Here is a 19712-nt window from a genome sequence, read left to right as displayed (position 1 = left end):
GAGGAAAATGTGTATTAGAAAACATCCTTAAATAATAACACTCAGAGATGTCAACAAATATTCTTTGTGCTTTGCAACCTATCCTTTTCACTTATGGCACTGGATTTGTTACCCATAACATTGCTTTGCTGATAGATTAATTATATAAAGGCCAGACTGTTTTACTAATTGATTACAGAAAAGGATTCCGTTCCAGAAGAACATGAGAATTTCTTCTACTTCTAAATAAAATCTGATTATACTGGAAAAAACTACTTTAATTCAGGAACTTGGGATAGATACTTCCCCTGTGTAATAGAAGTGAGCATCCCAGAATGACAAAACACCAGCCTTTCTTCTCTCCAGGTGCATGACAATTATTAATGGTACTTTTAAAGGTTGGGGGATTTTATTATCTTTATAGATGTTAACATAGGGTTTTTTTTTTAAATCTGCAGCCTGCTTTTTTGATGACACACCTACTCAGTGAGTACAGCAGATTCTCATTAGGGCTACCTGGCTCCTACACAATAAGCAACACAAAGAAGGATAAAAGGTGTGTACTTTGCAGGAGAGTGGCATTCTCTAGGAGGCAAAAGAAGAGCCAGTGATCTGTGCCCAGTGGAAGATTGCTTCAGGGGCTGAGCAATGAGGGGAAAAAAGAAAATCTCCTCTGAGCTGCTGATTCAAACACAGTCCAATCAGGGGTGACAAAGAGTCATTACTTGCCCCTTTTCTCTGCACAAGGAGTTTATCACAGCAGTTCAATTCTCCATGGACAATTATCAACATTACTGAGAAAACCCTGCAATTTCTCTGGCTGCTTGAGCAAAGGCAAACAGGAAAGCAAATGCAGACTGAAATCAGACTAATAACTCCCATCAAAAGGTGACTCTTCCATGACTAAAACCCTTTGATAGGGAAGAATGAAGGAACTTGCATTGCCACTGCCTGTGTTGGATCTCTGCTGTATTTTTTATTAATCCAAGACATCTCTGCAGAGTCATTAAACCACCACCATTCTAATTATGCACCGATGATTAAGCAGATGTGACACTGAGCGAGGAAAATGTTTGATTAATGATCCAGGTGTCTAACTTTAGAAGATTACATTTAGCAGTGCAAATCTGGGGACAGTCAAGCTCAGAAGAACAGGAGAGCTTTTGATTTCAGCCTTTCTCAGTAATGTTATCCTGTTAGGATTGTTGGCCACCATGTCAGACAGCAGAACATTCCCCACTGTTCTCTTCCAAACATACAACAAACTTGCTGGGCCTTCTGCTCTGTTTTCAGCTTTTTATTATCCTTCCTCCATGTGAATACTAATTACTGGAACTGACTATTTTAAAGTATAACACTCTCAACTTTTGGCTGTGTAAAGAGAGGAGGTCTGCAGGAAAAAAAAATACACGTAGGTTTGGTTTTTTTTTTCACCCATAATTACTAAATGGTTGCTTGAATATCATGTATTTTGGATCAGTTTCCCACACTTCTAATTAATAGCAGATATCTAGTGTCTAGAGCTCACTTGGTTTGTGTGACTTGAGGATAAATCAGTTCCATAAAAAGCCCAGGGAAGAACAACTTTGCAAAAAGAGGCGACACCCCCGGTGTGAAGCAGCCTGTCCTTCCCAGCCCATCATCACCTGGCAAGGCTGGGGTGGCATGATGGCCTGAAGAGCCTGTCATGCTGGCACCACACTCTGGAGCACAGGCCAGACACTTCCAGCCAGAAGTGCCTGGATTCCTCTGCGAGGAGACTCAGGCCTTGGCAGCAAAGTCAATTCTGCAGCCAGGGATGCCCAAGCAGCTGCTCAAGCTCGAGGATGCACTGAAGGCACCACACAGGCCTGGCACAGGCCTGGCTGGCCAGGCAGGGGCTCACACAGCCTTGGTAACTGGCTAACAGGGAAAGTGCTTCCTAATGCTTGAGGGTTTGTACTTTACAGACATTCAGCCTTCCACTGATGGCTGTTTTAGCTTTTTCATTTTTCAGATTCTGCACTGCTTTAGTGTGTAGTTCTGAGCTTCATATTAGGGGATAGTAAGCTCTCTTCACAGAGTAGGGAGACAAAACAATTCCTTCTCTAGCTGGGGACCAAGGACAAGTGACCCAAATTTCAGGCCCAAGAACCTAAACAACAGTGGACTATAAGTGGACAATTAACTCCAATATGCAAATGGACCAGAACTTACTAAAGTGGGAGACCTCATGATCAGTCATCCATTTTTTGACCATTTTGGGTTCACCTTGGGTGCAGCCTTGGCTGGGCTCTTGTGCTGCCCAAGGTGGATCCATTGAGGCCCTTCAATAAACACCCACTTTATTCTTTACCTCCATCTAGGTCAGCCTTCACAAGGCATCACCACCCAGTTTTAATTGTGTCTGACAGCCTTTTTTGGGCTAAGAGGCCCCTGAGGCACATCCCAGCATATGGAAGGTGCAGCTCACAGAAGGGGAGTCACACACACACCCACCCATTAAAATAGAATTCTCTCCTCCATCCTTCTCCATCTTTACACTGACCTAGGAAATCAGCATCAAATTATTTCTACTGAAGTTCCACTCCCCTTTTTCTTGTTTGAGGAGTTAGAAGTAAAGGTTCTGCTCTCCTCTTTCTTGTTTGAGGAGTTAGAAGTAAAGGTCACCTGAGGCTTTATGCTTTGAAAAGAGGAATCTCTATCAGCAAAGGCCAGGAACAGACCAGGAATAAAATCAGCCTTTGCCAAAGAGCGCTGATGAAAGTGAATCATCCTTTTGAGTCTGCAGGTGTAAAAGATTTTATTAAATTAAAAGTACAGGGATTAACAATAACAGCCAGTGGTCTGCATGGAGTATTTATGAGGAGAGATTGACAAGCCACACAATTAGGCTGCAAACCCCTGATAAACGAGAATTACAGGGTGGAATGTAAGTGGTATCCCTGAGAATAACAGTGCCAAGCAAAGCAAAAGAAAATGCAGACTAAAGAATTAAAGTACTTCTCAGCAATTACTGCTAGTCAGAAACCATTCTTGACCCTTTGCTGGTCAAGAGGAATAATCCCCAATCATCTACTCAGCCATTAAAGCACAGAGAAACAACTAAACCAGAGATTAATATGACATTTTTCTTTCCATATTTATTTCTCTTAAGGAAAATATTCCTACGAATCTTGAACAATTTCCCTCTTTTCTAATAGTGAAAAACTCTCAACATTTAAGTAGCACTCCCACCTTTTATGAAACATGTTTTCCTGATAGGTAGATTCCCCAGAACATATGCCAAGCATGATCCATCCTTCAGATGGTCTGAACAAAGCACAACCAACAGCAAATCCTGCAACATCCTGTTATTTACACATAAACCAACAAATAACTTCATTTAGAAATCATTCACTGACAGAGGAATAGATTATATTTTTCATTTATATGCAGGTTATAAACATCTCCTCTAACTTTTAGATATTGTACTCTCTCCCTCCCATAGCAAGAAAAAATGTTAGCAGACTTTCACTGGGAGAGAAGCAGATAATATATATTACTTACAAAAGTTGTGTTTTCCAGTAATAATGTAGTTGTATTTGTTTCTACATTCAGTTCAACAACATGTCCATTCCTGGTTTTATACACCACTGCTGTATCTGCAATGACAAAGAAATGAGCAGTCAGCAAACACACTGACAATTTAATACCTCTGTAGAGAGAACCAGCAGGTTAAATTAATTACAGTATCCTTATTATTACACACAAACAAGACAGAAGTTTTGTTGATTTGCCTCATGAGCCTCAAAATTAGCAGTTTATACCCTATAGACTGCTCCCCTCATTCAACACATCTATGTTTTGGCCATATAGCAAAGTAAAGTTTTGCAAAAAACCAAAATATTTTGTTGAACATCATATTCACATCTCCTTAGAAGTGATTCCAACAAAACTTCTGTACTGGTCTGTATTTCTGGTGACTGGATGGACAAATTATGACTATTTTAAGACAGTCCATATTCTGTGTGATTCATGTTGGGCTGCAGAATACTGAATTTCCTTGTGACCTGAATGTTAGCAGTTCACACAAGCTAACACAAGCAAAGGAGGGTTAAAGCAAAGTAGGTTCACTTGAAAAACATTTAAAACATTGTAGGATGAACTGTTGCAACTTTTTCCACTCACTTGATTTATCATTTCTTTCATAAAAAAGAATCCAACACATGTCAAGGAAAAAAAAGAAATCTGTAATTAATTGGGATTTCTATGAAAAATACTTTGCATTTGCTTGTATCAAAACCTGCAAAATTACCAAGAAATACACAATTACTACATCAGCCTTGAGTTAAAAAAAAAGTTCCAAATTTTCCACTATTTGTTACAAGATTGAATAGAGTGCTGATTCTCGCAGATTATTCAAAACCCACGTAAGAGATTTATACTTAATTAAATGAAACAGTTTTATTATAACAATATAAAAAGCATAAGAAAATTTCTAAATTAAGACTAAAGGAAACACAAAAGAACTTCCCTGATCTTCAGTAATGTCTGAGAAATTCATTACAAATCTCTGAATTTTATGAAGTGGGAAGTCAACATGACTGGAGAAAAAGGTTATGCTATCATAAAAAAAAATGCTTTGCTTATTCAGAAAAATGTAGCTCTATTTTAATTGACTCCACAGCAACTCAAGATATCCAGCACTAGTGAATGTCCTCTGGTAGGTTCTGTAAAATTAACGAAGCATCATCTGAAGAACTTACTAAGCTATTTTAGGGCCATGGCTGGAAGTGGGGTGAGATTGATGGAGTTTAGGACAGGATTATTAGAGCTGCTGTTTAGGAAGGCAAACCAGATTGTGAATTGTGGAATTAAGAGCAGCTCATTTTAAAGAGAAAATATTTCCAATATTCATTTTGAATAAAAAGGAACAGCACTTCACAGACAGTTATTTGGTTTCAGGTTACCAATTACAGAACATGGCTGTTTCTGCAGCTTCCTTTAGGCTATTTTGCATTTACTCTTTTAGGAACCCCAGCACTGGAAATCTCCAATGACACTGGATCACAGTGCTGAGTTTTATAGAAAGAAATGAAGTTGTCTAAAGAGCTGTCCCTAGTTATGATTGAGCCATATTGTGAGAAATGGCATAAATAACCCAGGACACTGAACAGCAGTGCTCCAAACCATGCATTTTGACCCCATAGGTGACACTAATGTGCTAAAATCCAAATGAGTACAGAATGTTACTCCTTCTCATTTATCTACTCTCCTACATGTCATTTGCCAACAGAATTTATAGCACTGTGCCTCATTAACTAATCCTACCAAAAGAAACTCACTCAAAAAAGCACTTTCCCTTAAAATTCCTAAGTGGACCACAAAAAAAAAAATACACAGTCCTAAGGCTCTTCTTGCAAGTCCTTCACAAGCTGTGAAACAACATTTGGAATGGCAAATACTGTGAGAGACACAATACAAGCCTTTGTTCTAAAGTTAGAAGAAAATTTACTCAATAAATCAGAACAGAAAACTGAGTCAGACCTCTTGAAAAACCAGGCTTTACTGGGCAGGAATTATACCTCTCTTTGAACTTGGATTCGCTAGTTACCTCATGAAGGTAAATGTATGGTGATTTGCAGGTAAAAGATTATACCAAAATCTCATGTAAACACAGAGCATAACAGTCTTCAAAAGTAATCATAGTAATTAATATGGAAGTAACATGCTAAACAATATTTTTTTCAGGTTGGGTAATGTGATAGCTGATGATCACACCACATGATGATTTTTTTCATTGATTGCTCAAATGTTAATTAAGAGCCATAAACACAGATTTGTTTTTTTTTTTTTTTTTTTTAATTTTGTTATCTAGAATCAGAAATTCTACAAAATAAACCAATTCCAAGTCCTTAGCCTCATCCAGTTGCACAGCTGACGGATTTTTTATTTATTATATTGGTGCCTTCACCAGAAGAAGGTTCAGAGACCTCTGACACTTCACAAAGACTTTCGGAGAAGTGGAGTTCTTAATTCAAAGGAATTCTCATTTAATTTGAAACAAACAGTAGTACCATGTGAAAAGCTCTCAGCTGGACACAAATTGCAGCCCTGAGGAGACATATTATTGATCTGAGGACATCACCAGAATAAAAAACATCCTGTCTTCAGCAAAGGAGAATGTGAGGAAGCCTCTGTAAAGATGTGCTATTGAGTCACCAGCCCTGGATGATGCACACAAAAACAGCTTTGAAAACAACTGATTGAAAATTTCCTGATTACAATAGTTCTCAAATTTCTGAAAAGTTTGGAAACTTCAGAGCAGTGAATAACTGATTCATTTATTCTGTTTTACTAAAACACGAATACAGACAACCAAGGCTCTGTATGTAAGCTATCCTGACATCAGTACCAAAGAAAATAATGGCACTATAAATCCAGGATTCTCCCCACAAAAATAATGGCTGGCAATATAATGAACACCTAACAGCACTTTACAGAACATAGATCTTGTTAAAAAAATTGAAAGTCCTTTATTTGATAGAGGCCACTCTGCTGAAACTGTGTATTGGGTTTTCATCCAAGGTATTTGATTTATTTTATGACCTCCAAAGCTTACATTAAACAGAATTAATGGGAAACACATTAGGAGGATTAAAAACAGTATAACTAAAAAAATAAAGAGGTAGACAGGGTTATTATACACAACTATAATTGGAAGAATTGATTGAATGGAAGAATTGATTCCATCTTGATTTTGACCTTATTTCTAAAGCTGACTGAGAAGGAGTGGACACACACCCCTGCAGGACAACTTGATGCTCAATAGGTTCTCTACAACTTCTTTGGCTTTCACAAAGAATGCAACATTAAATAAAATATTAGATGAAAACAAACTCAAACAAAAATCTGGGATTGTCACAGCAGAAAAAATCACCTTAGTCAGCAACATCCTCTTATAGAATTGTGCCAGCTGCAGAACCAACAGGAATTCATTGTGAAGCTAAATGTCCAAATTCCTATACTATTGTATGTTTTTAAAAGTAAATATTTTCATCATCTACCCTATCTCTAGGCAAAGAACATGGAATATACACTCTGCTGAAATGGTTAATCCATACATTTTAAATCACAGTTTGGATAGATATAAATATGGCTCTCAGTGACAGCACTATTACATAAATACAGCGCCATGATAATCTCAAGTATTTTTTTTTAATAAAAGCAATATTTCTTATAAATAGCTTCACTAAGACTATTGTTTCTGGTTTAGGTTTAACACTGCTAAGGGTTTAGTTTAAGATCAGGGTATGAGTTGGCAGGAAATGCAGCCCTCTACTGTGCCTGACATAATATAAATTGTTCCTGGGAATGTCAAAGTACAGGCAAACTATCATAAGATGAAAAGAAATCAATGAAAAACTTTTCCTACTTGACAAGCAGCTTGACCCCCATCAATTTTGCAATAATTTCTTTCCCTCCATTTATTGAATTTACCCCCATTTATTGAATTGGCAACATGCTACCACATCCTAAATGCTACAGAACTCCTTTGTTACTCACAGTTACACAAGGTATGTTCACATGAACCAAAAAAATAATCCAAGACCTTGTAAATGCCAATGAAAAATCCTGTGGTATTTTGGGGGAAAATGGAGTAACTTCCAGTCTTAAATACATCCCCATATTGCAAATCAATCCCTGAATTGTCCTAGTGCAAGAATTTGGGCCCGAGGGGCCTTTCATGATTTATCTTTGTGACAGCAGGACACTGAATGGTCGTGGCCTATTTGAAGAGCATAAACTCTAGTTTCATGTGTCACTGAAATTAAGCAATTAATCTTGTTATTTAAATGACATAGACTGAATTGAAAAGACACACTACCACACACTTTCAAACCTCTTGAATTTCAGTCCAGTGTTCTATTCACTTTTACATCTATATTGATCCAACTTTTATTAGTTGGAAGTCTTCCTCTTTTATTGGTGGAATTTTCATCATTAGACCTGTATGTGACACAAAAAGCTCCAGGATGCTAATCACATTTATTCTTTTTCTGCCATGGAGTCTTCCTGTGTGCCCTAAGATGTTGACACATCTTGTTGTTCTATCTCTGTAATTCAGCAGCAAGTCAAGAGAAGAGAATTGTGTCCTTCATGTGAATGAGCAAAGGAGGTGTGAAATGTTTTGCTGTTTCTGCAGATCCCTAAATCTGGGATATTTTACAAGAGATTGCAGACCAATAGACATATGAGACATTATCAACCAAGTATTAAAAGTCTTCTGTGTTGTACTTGGAAAGATCCAAAAGCCTCAGGAACAAGTGGGGCTTCCTTGATGAAGTATGAAAGCAGGAATCCTGCCCTGGATGAATAAGAATTTATGAAAATACAGAGACCCATCACAGGCTCACTAAAGCCACAGGACTAAGAAGATTACTGAATCTGAGCCTCCACTATCCTGTGAATATTTCATCTAAGCTAGGCAAGACTTGCATTTCTACCTAGTCTATTCCATTCTCAGCGGTTTTAAGTGATGATTTTTGAGCTATGAATACACATTGAGTTATTCTTTAGCCTCAGATAGACATCATGGCAGCCCAAGCTTATTATAAAACTAAAACCTGTAAATCTACATCGCCATCATGTTCACTGAGATTATTCACATTAATTTCTGAAGCTGCTGGCACTGACAAGGAGCAACAGAATTAACTGCACTTTTGAGTGTAAAAAACCTGATTCTTACCAAATTCACAGTACAGTTAATGTACATTTTGTGTGCCAAACAAAATTTTGACAAAATATTTGCTAGATTTTTATTACTTGTTGATAATAAGGCTTATTTCATGGCAACTTGTGTGGATTGATCAATTTGAATGGAAACAGGCCAAGACCAACTTGCTAGAACCTGGACTAAAAGTGGTTTAGAATTTACTAACACTGATATTGAATGGTTTGACAAAAAAACTGATTTATAAAGAAGGTGCACAGATTGCTAATTGCTGGTTATTTGCGCAGAGCACTGTAAATCTTAGCCTAAGCTAATTGTCCAAAGGAGATCAGCACTCAGGCAGTTTTCTGCATAGAAACCATTGGGTATTAAGGCAATTTATCAAACAGCCTTGAGAGAGCAAGTAGTTTCTAAAAAAGTGGAGGAAAGAGAAGGAAATAATTCAGGCAATGCTGAAAATCTGTTCCATAGTATCTGGAATAAGGAGGCCTTAGGGTAGTCTTCTGAAATTGCTGACAGTGTTAACCTGAAGATTGCTAATGCTTATTTCCCCACTGAAAATATTTACCAAGTTTTAGTTTGTTTAGCTAAAATTCTGCTTTGCAGCACAAACAGCAGCATTAGCAAGTCACAGTCCTCCTCTTCCTTACATTTCATGTTTTTTCAAATGCAAACATGCAAGAAGGTTGATACCTTGCAGTCAACACATATGTCAATCAGCGTTTGCTGTACACAGTATTATTAGAACTGCAGATGGCATTTCATCAAATTGATTATAGAAAATGTCATGCTAATTAAAATAGAGAATGCTTTCTGATTTAATAAACAGAGGGTGCTAGACAATTCTTTGTCTAATGAAGTGTTTACTAATTAAATAGTCATTTACAGAGATATTAGAGATACAGACCAAATTGCAATATGTTACTAAAGTCACGTGTCAGCTGAGCAAGATTTCCATTGCTCTTCTAAAAAGGTCAGGCTGTTAGTAATGCTCTCAAGACAAAAATTATTCTGGACTACATTTTATAATGCAATGTACTCTTGGAATGTACTCCTCCAGACAATCCTTTAGTATTTTGAAGATTTCCTATTCAAAATAGCTTGCAAAGTTGTACACACAGGTAATTCCTGCTCTTTCTGATCCCTACTTCCTTTTCCCATCTATGCCCAGTGAAAACAAGCCAAAAACCAGACAGAGATCTTATGGTGCAGCAGCTACAGGAATGGAGTGGCACAGTGAGAGTAGCACCCTGCCAGGCACAAATTAATTAGCTCTGCTCTTCCTACCTTCTTGAACTTCAGAATGAAGTGCCCAGGCATGGACTGACCTAGAAAATTCAAATTTCCATCCATACTCAATGTATCTTCTTCTTTTCCTAATCTGGTCATTGGTTTGCAAAGCAAGTCAAGCTCAATTCATGCCAATTTTCAGTGGTCCCAGTTACTCTGGCATATTGATGTATGAAAATCTTAAACTCTGCTCAACAGCCAATATTCATTTATGAAATCCATTTCTTCCCTGTCATGCAGCTGCACAGGATTCATGCCTCAGTACCACACTATCCCCATGACCACTTCAGACAGAACAGAGGGACCAGACAGCTCCTGAATATTAACAAATCCACTGGGGGATTGATTTACAGGGAAAAAAAAGGAAAAAAAGAAACCAACAGTGAAATACATAGTGCAGTCAAGCCCAGCTTCTGGAGTTTGAAAGATGAGGAAACATTCGCTGCAGAGCTGTCGGAGGCAAGAAAGAGGACAGTGACCAGCAGCCACAGGTCATTATGTCTGTGACAAGCTCAGCTGGAGGAACATCACTGTCTGCTGCCTAAGCCACTTCTAGACACGTTGGAAAGGTGGAAACACAAGGGAATTACTGCACAAAGGCAACAAAGGTAGAGGCAGATAAATTGAAATGCAGGTGGCCACAGAGAATGCAGCTGAATAAAGGGGCTCTATCCAAACGTGTCCTGCAATCCAGGTGTGCTGTCAGCTCAGTTTTCACAGCAAAACTAAACCATATATTCCTCTATGTACTGCCATGATAATGGAAAGCTGTTCTAATTTAGAAATTTCCACGTTTTTCCAGTAAGTTTATCAAACCAATCATAACTTAAGTTGTAACTGTCTGAGGGCTTTGGTCCTGCTATCCCTGGCACAGAGCAGCAACAGCTTGTAGAAGATGTTTCTTCTCCAGTCTTCCTGGATGAACAAATTGTCATGCACTTCTCTTCTGCTCCCCTGGTACTCTGCTTGGCAGTGAGCAGAGCACCTTTACATGGATCTACTCACTCAAAACTTGTCAAATCAAGGCTGCCCCAGCAGGGTCTGTCTCATTTTCTGTTTCAAGAGCACACTCAGAATAATACAGCTATGTCTGAGCTTTAGCTTTCCAAAATCACAATCTGCAAGCAAGATGTTGACATTGTTAATGGAGTTGTCTATCAGCTAAAAGAAGTTGAAAGAAAATAAGAGTTGTGCCATAATTATTCTCCTAGAAGAAGAATTAAGTCTCCCTCATTTTAGAACACAACCGGTCAAAGCACTACAAAGTAAATTAACAAAAATAAATGAAAATGCAAAGATCTAAGTGCATGCCAGCATAAATGGGAGGCAGTTATCTAACCCAAAGAGCAATGAGTTGATGGACTAAAGCACAAAATGTGACTTTTTTCTACCATTCCTCCCCATGCTTTCCCCATCCCACTATTCATAATGCAGAAATCTCCATCTGTATCTCTGTCATTACTTGGAGGAAAATGTCAGGGAAATTCATTCCCCCCCTTAAAGCAAAGCACTAAACATGATTTCTTTGTGTTAAAAGCTAGGATAATAGACTTCAGTCTATTAGTCCATTCCAATTTGTTTAAAATGCAATTAACAGTACATCAGCACCAAGAGAAGGGGAGGGGAAGTGGTTGCATTCATGATACAGCCTTCCTGCTAGGCCACATCACTGCTTGAGTACCACACAACTTTGGGTACCTACACTTTTCTTTAGCCATTCTTTATGTTAAAAAAAAGAGACAGAGGCTTCAAATTAGAGAAAATGAAAAGAAATTTTAAAGATGATGGCGGTGAAACTTCTAACAACACTTTGGTTTTCCCATTCCCAGAGTTCACATTACACAGTAACGGTGAAACATCAAAGAGTGGTATTTTGCCAGCTCTAAAATTCTGACAAAACTCCTCAGTTTTCCCAACTACTTGGGGACATTTTTGCTCTCCTGCATTGCACCAAGGGCCATTACTGGGCCAGCTTGGCAATGGACCCAGACAGCTGCTGTCCAAATAGCGTATACGTCCCTAGACTACTGTGAAAATTAGGGAACAAATTCTCTGTTTCAGTCACATATCCCATTCCAGCCTCTTCCCCAGAGGGATAATAAAGTACCACAGTAGAGCAGCACTCCTCTGGCAGCGTTGGGAGCTGACCTTTCTGCTGGGCCAGGGCAGATGGAGCAGGGACAGCTCCGCTCTGGGGCCGGCAGCGCGGCCCAGGCCGGATTTCACACAGGCTGCTCAGCTGGCAAGGCTGCACTCTGGAGAGGACACTGATTGCAATGAAGGGAGATTTATATGCTTCTCTACTCCTACATAATCGCAAATCTCAAATAAAACAGAGTATTTCAGCTTGCAGTAGGAATGTGAACACCCTAAGCCTTCCAAACAATCACTCCTGAGGGCTCCCCATTGTCTCTATTTCTGCAGTGCTCCAGATGAAACTGGCATTTCCTAGAAAAGCCCAACAAGTGAGAAAATTAAAATTCAGTGGCTATGAAGATATCCCAGTAAAAGGGCAGTGTCTAGAGCAGCCACAGGGCTGCAGTTTCCTCACTCCCTTTAGTCCCCATGAGGGAATCTCAGCAAGCTGACTCAGGCAGAGCTGGTGGCTCAGTGCCCAGCACCACACTCAGACATGAAAACATCACAGCTCTGATACCCACATGGCCCTAGGACTGTCCTTAACAAGCTCTAACCCAGCTCCTGGGAGGCTAGCACACCCAGCAAAGCACATCCAGGGCAAACAGGGTCATGGAGTAGGATTTCTAGCTCTACAATGACAATGCTGAATCTTTTTTTGTTTTATACTACCAAAGGACAAACAAAGAATTTTATTATAAAAGTAAACAAAGGGAAGCAACTTTCTGTTCACAAATGTTTAACTTGCTTTTTCCAATTCTCATTCTGATTTATGAGAACAAGATGTTGATTAAATGAAGATCATTAGCTTGGAAGAATTATCATGCACCCAGTAATACATAAATCACACCAAGGCACTGTTTTGCAATTTTATTTGTATCTTCTTATGAACCTTAAATACTTACCTATATTAAACTATTTCTACTGATCAGTCATCTGTACTTTGAATAGAAAATACAGATTCAAGAGTCACATGTGCCATTAAGAATTTTTGCCCAGAAATATTAAATTCTGTGTATCTAAATTCAACTCACAAAATGAAAGCAATTTAGGCATTGTTTTCACATGTGTTCATCACATACCATAATACTGAAATTCTTGGGAAATAACCATGCCAGGTAATTGGAAAATGAAATGGTGAGTGTGTAGGCATCTAATCAGCATAGATATGGAAACACAGATTTGGCACCAGCATTTGAAAACACTGGCAGAATTTCCTTTGGCTTCCATTCATTTTGGATACCATTGTTTCATCTGTACATGTAATTCCACTGTTCTGTTTGCAGTATCACCAGGACAGGGCTTGGCTGCACCCACCAGGTCCTGCCCTGCCTGGCACACTCTGGGCAAGCCCTGTGAGAGCAGAAAGCAGCTCTGGAGAGCAAATGACCCAGGAAAGTGTCCTGTCCTCAGCATCCAAACAGAAAACTAAAATGTAAGCTCAAACTCACACAAACAAGCCTTCTGATCAAAACACATCAGCATTAAGCCTGTCATACTGGCCTGGAAAAGATTCTAAATTGCATTTTGGAGCACTTGCCAACAGATTTTATTTGGCTCAAAGATGAAGTCTCAGTTCCAAAAGGAAAGAGACACAAGCAATTAAGTCTCTATCTTCACATTATCATCATATGCTTCACTTTGCTTCTTTCAAAATTACAAAGGTGACACATTGGTAAGGGACATTTTGTGCAGCTTATCTCTACAATTAATTTAAAATAAAATGTAGCTGAATGGGAATATTACAAGAAGAAGAAAATCAAGGAGAGGTTGAACAATGGAATTCTTGGCAAGCCAGCAACTCTTCTGTACCAGCATGCACATTTAGTGGCAATTTGACAGCATTCCCAACAAATGGGGGAGCTCAGGCCTCCTCCAGGTATGATGTGCAAATGAAACAGTAAACCTATTCTCCATGCTTTAGTCATACATGAGTGTCAAAGAATGAATATTTAAATTATGTTTCCAAATTTATCCTAATAATTATTCCATAGAATTACACCTCCTACCTGCTTCTGATCAGAGAATTCAAGCAATTCAGCTTTTATTTTCTATTTGAATTAGGCTTCCTGATTAACATTATTATTCATTTTTTTTAGTTTTTGGTTTTCCCTAAAAGTGTCTTTTTTTCATTCAAACATTAACTTCATCAGTAAGTCCCCATTTGCTCAATAACTGCTTTAGACACACAGAAAATATTCTGTTTAAAGTTTAACACATCTGTCTGGATTTCTTTTATTTTTGTACCATAAAAAAAGAGGGAAGTAACTGGAAGGATTGAATAGAATAGAGTGCCATAGCTGAAAGGTATCTACCTGGTGCTCATAATTAGCAGTTATTAACTGGATCTAGAATAAGCACCATTACATTACGAGGAAAGCCTCAGTAGGAAGATTCTTGAATTTTCTCCTCTCCTCCATTACCAAGGATATAAAGGCATGCAAGAAGGCTGATCCAAATACATTGGCAGGAACAAAATTTGTTTTGGTGTAACTTTGCTTTTGGCAGAACATCCATATTTTCACACCTAAAAATTTTGCTTTGGAAGAATATTAAACATGTTTCTAAATGAGGGATTTAAATTTTGTTTACGCTTACTCATTTTTATCATCTTTAGCAAATATTTTCCTGATGGTGGAATTGTCAAACAGATTTTGTTATTTTCATTTTTCACGCAATTGAAAAACGCAAACCCTTTGTGAACCTAATTGAAATACAGACAGAAATGCTGCCATATTTCCCAATTGCAGATCACTTTTAGTAGTTCTAAAGACAAACTTATTCCAGTTTACAGGTAGAAATTTAAGTCATTACAAGGAAGCCACTTAGTAGTTCAACATACTCATATGAAGTATATGAATTTTATATTGTTTTCCAAATTATATATTCCAAGTACATAAAGGCTGGACCACCAGAACTGATGGAATCAGAATGGATTGCACTCATTTTATGCAGTGCATTCAGAAATTTCAGGGCCAAAAGAGCTCATTATGTACTTCTATCCTGAATTTTTTCAGAGCCAAGATTACAGGATTTTGACCTGCAATTCTGGCACCAGGCCTGTAATTTCCTGTTGGGTTTTCCTTTATGAAGAGCATGCAGGCTTGTTTTAAACACTTTAGTGCAGAATCCACTACACCTCTTGATACTACGAGCTGACAAAGTAAAAAGAACAAATCCTACTAGGATGCCATTAACACCTTACTTAAAGACCTTTCACTATAATAATGACTGGGGGGAATTGGCAATAAAAGAAATCTATTTAATTTTGCAGTGTAATGTGAAGCACACTATGGTGATGCCAGAAATTGGAGCCTGTTCTGCTCTGTTCTGTAGAGTGCCCAGTTCAACTGTCTGAATCCAGTTTATGGCACTGAACAATTCACTGTTGGGGTAAAAACACAGGTTGTGGGATACAGCGATGTATCCAAAGACCAACTACTCAATTTCTATTAGATAATTTAATTAAGTTGTGCATATAAATTTCTGTACTCCATATAAAATCACACATATTCAATCTGCACACAGCAGAAACATTCCTTTTTCTGCCATGGCATTTTCCCTGAACATGAAACTCAACAGGAAGTGACAGCATTACTGTTTCTGTAACACTTACTTTCATCTTAGACCAAAAAAAAGAGCAGCATTTTATCAGCTTTCAACACACCGCCCTGAACTGGAAACAGAGGTATTGCACCTTTTTTCTCCAAGAAAAGAACCCAGAATTGGAGCTTCCCAGGAAGGAAAGTACTTCCAGGAAGAAAATAGCTACTACATTTGAGGATAGCTGTCTTGTTTCTAGCAGGTGCCAAGAACTCTTGGCCTGATACCAATGACTCCAAGAAAGACTTTTCACATTCCTTACTCAGCAGGGCAGAGGAAGAAAAGCTTCCAAGCTCCCTGGAGTGAAATATCAGCACCACGAGTCTGTGCTCAGTGATGAGGACATGCTTGGCATGTTTGGTTTTGGGAGATGAGAAGAGAGGAGAGGAAAGTGTTTTAAATCTCACTTCAAAAAAAAAAAAAACAAAACATTAACTCTTGGCAGGAGCAGATTACTTATTCCATATAGCAAAGAAAGCAGCTAGGAGAAAAATGTAACTTTCAAAATATTTGAAACTCATTGCTGACAAAGTTTGGCACAGCTTGGACCTGGCACTTGCTTCAGGACTTAATCACTGCTCTCCTTCTCTCTAGGAGAAATATGGGGAGTATACAACATATAAAGCAAAGAAAAATATATTCATTTTCAGTAAATAAGCAATACCTACAGGAGTACCTATGAAATATAATTTTATTTTCAGCTATGAAAAGACAAAAAGCTGTCACTCATACTTCTGCAGTCTTATAGCCAGTTAAACACTCTTCTTCTGAGACACCAAAAGGCAATGGAAATAAAGCATAATGTGATAAACAATCTGCATCCCATTTTTTTCTAACCTGATTTTTATCTTTTTTTAAGACAAAAAGAGATTTGAAACTTTGAACTCTTTCACCAGAGAGTTATTTCCAAGTTCTAGGTTTCTAGGTACTACTTCTAATCAGCATTTGAGATTCTAATGCATTTATTTTTCACTTAGAAAACACACTCTTGAGGGTGGATAAACAGTCCAATGTCAGCACACCCTAACCCACTTAAATGCTAAAGTGATGTGGCATCTAACTCTGTATGACATTTATTTTTATATATTTCATCAGAAAACGTTCATACACCAATTATGAATGCAAAAAAAAGTCCTATGGATATTTAAAAGATTGTAAATATTAGCTACATTGTGTAGACCACATCAGGATTTCTTAAAACCTTGTATAATATAATACTCAACCTTTTTAAGAGCATACTCATCTGCTACCTGTCTGACAAGTGTTTATACATTGAAATTATTATGCAGTATTTCCAATTAAAATAATTTATGTCATATAATATGATTATTCATCACACATATTCCAGAATTTCACACACAGCTTATTTTAAAAAAGAATACATCTCACATTACAAAAATGTGAAGTAAACTCTTGTAAGTAGCAGTCAAGAAATGCAGTGCCTATTGAAATCCTGAGTTTCATGCAAAATGAGAAGAGGACAGGGTGATGTCCAGCCCTGTGAGGCCAAGCAACAGCTGAGATCTGTGGCTAAGCAGATGCACAGAGAGGAGGAGGAGGAGGATGAGAGCCCTGAGCCTGGGAAGAGCTCATGTCTGAGACCAGATCTGAACCTGCTCCCCTGGCACAGCACCAATCACTTCATCTAGATCAGGAATTCATTTAGATTCACTTGTGCACCAGGGATGCTGGCCAAACTAATATACAAATAATCAACGTCATTGACAACATGCATTGGCAAGTGCAAAACTAGTGATTTTTTTTTTCCCTTTAAACAGGTTTTTCTTCCATAATTAGACTTTAATGAATGATTTTCATAAATGTCAAATGAAACATTTGAATAGTAAGCCAGTTTACAGAAAATGTTAAAATGTTTTAAAGCCTAATACATTGAGGCAGCTCTTGACTGGAAAGTCACAGAAGCAAAGCCCCAGAGCAAAGCCCAGCAGTGACAAGGGCACTGCTTTCTACATCACTTACACTGATCACATCCAGAGTGTTTTGCCTGTCACCCAGAGCAACTTCAGCTATAAAAGCATCCTGCCTGGCTTTGTATCCTTTGAGTTCAAAAAGATTTTGAGCAGCTTGAGCACAGAACCAGTTTATAATATTTTATTCTGGGATTGCTCACGGTGCCACTGGCAGTGACGGAGGTGCACTCCAATGCCTTCATTAGATGGCAGCAAAAATTGTGGTGGCCAGGAGAATTCCAAGCAGTCATATTTTCCATTTGGACAGCATATAAAATGGACAGTATTTCTAGTTCAGATATTATGATAGGTTTATTTATGCCCCTGCATCCTTCCATTGACAGCATACTGCAACAAAGATTGAACTGATGCATGGAAAACACGTGAGCTCAGAGTGGCAGCTGTGGGAGTCATTCCTGGCCAAGGAAGGGGCACTAGAAAAGGGATTCTGCATTATATTTCATGTAAGAAATTGTTGTCAAGTCTAGAAGAGTGTATACAAAAGTACGTTTCTAGTTTTTCTTCTGCATAGATGCCCTTTCCAGTAGCCTTAGGCTGCATCAACCATTCATTACTTGAACCCTTGGATTACTCCTTTTTTTTCCCCCATTCTTTTGGATTTTTTCACCAGGCTCATTCTATTTACATCCAATTTTCTCCAGCTGAACTGAATACTGGAAGATAAATGGGTAACACTTATGGGGCTGGTTACCTAATGACAGTTCTAGAACAAATCATACAGGCAGAGAACAGAAACAATGACACTGAAGAGTAAAAGTACTGTTAAAGTCAGCAAACCCGACCTCTTGCACATCATGTTGGGAAACTAAATTATCAAAAAGCCAGAAATTCTTCTAAAAGGCAGCAACAAGAAGACATAAATATGCCAAACAGAGTGTAACTTAAAAGAAAATGTTTAACAGCAATAAAGGTAGACATGAGTCTACACCCCAGTACCTCATTAATACTACAAAGATATTTCTAGATTTAATTTTTTGTCAGAGAAGATTGTCTGAACTCATTGCACACAACTCAAGAATTGATAAAGAAAAATTTTAATCAGGGTTTGCTAGATATAGTAGTAAAGGAAGAATCTAAGTTCTTAATTTCTCTCTAAAGCTTAAAGCTAGAAGAAAATTAACTATAATCAAATGAAAAAAAAAAAAAAAAAAAAACAAAACAAGCAAGCAAAGCAACAAACCAAAAGCACATACAAAAACCACACAAAAACTCCAGCCAAAATCAACAACCAAATCCAAAAAAAACAACTAAAACTAAAATCCTGGTTTTTGATATTTTTGACACACATTCCAGCAAAGAATCAGTAGCTGTTATCAGTCATACTACACAACCATGAGATAGAGGAAGAGAAGCAGATGCCCTTACAGAGGACACAGAGCACAAAATGTTTTTCCAAATGTTCTTCATCTTGGTGGGAAGCATCTTCTACAAGAAGCAATAGATAAAATCTCTTTGCTGATATGAAAATAGAAAAGATGCGGGGACAATGCTACAGAAGACAATGGGCATTGCTTGTGGCAGAACCAGAATGAATATTTATCATGTAGATAAAAAAAATCTTAAAAATTTGTATTTGCTTGCTTATACAGACATGCAAAAAATCTTTCAGGTTGTTCACCAGTGAAATCTTTAATTTAATCTTTCCCCCTCAGAGGAAATGACTAACACTAAGAAAGAATATAATCATTGTGGAAGACATAAGAGGTTATTTCAGGTCTCCAACTGGTGATTCCAGTAACAGAGAGAGACACAACAAACCCAAAATATTCCCATAAAATCTAACAGTTAGATTTTGCATTCAGTCAACATTAAGAGTTATTGCTATTCATGAAGGACCTGTGCAGGTAATGTTTGAGTGCTACAGGAAATTCACAGCAAATAAAAGGCACTGAAGTAAAAAGTGAGTTCCCTGGATTTCAAAAGCAAATTCATCCTTACAGACAAACATTTCCCAGTCACTTCAAATCTACAGCAGGCAAAATGAGCTGACAAACCTCTCTTGCTCATCCTGCTATTTT

At 38.0% G+C, this 19712-nt stretch overlaps 1 protein-coding gene across 3 annotated transcripts in view; it reads right to left on the bottom strand.

The window, feature by feature from the left end:
- Positions 1-19712, bottom strand: part of DPP10 (dipeptidyl peptidase like 10) — a 435086-nt gene that overhangs the window by 123503 nt on the left and 291871 nt on the right. For all 3 annotated transcript variants that reach the window (XM_005487922.4, XM_005487921.4, XM_074547941.1), the window contains exon 4: positions 3508-3602. In XM_005487922.4, the coding sequence (XP_005487979.2) occupies positions 3508-3602 (95 nt within the window). The remainder of the gene's footprint in view (positions 1-3507; positions 3603-19712) is intronic.

This window comes from Zonotrichia albicollis, chromosome 10 (genome assembly GCF_047830755.1).
Source record: "Zonotrichia albicollis isolate bZonAlb1 chromosome 10, bZonAlb1.hap1, whole genome shotgun sequence".
NCBI lineage: Eukaryota > Metazoa > Chordata > Aves > Passeriformes > Passerellidae > Zonotrichia > Zonotrichia albicollis.
Note: the sequence above shows the minus strand (reverse complement) of the source record. Positions and strands in the feature narration are given on the sequence as shown.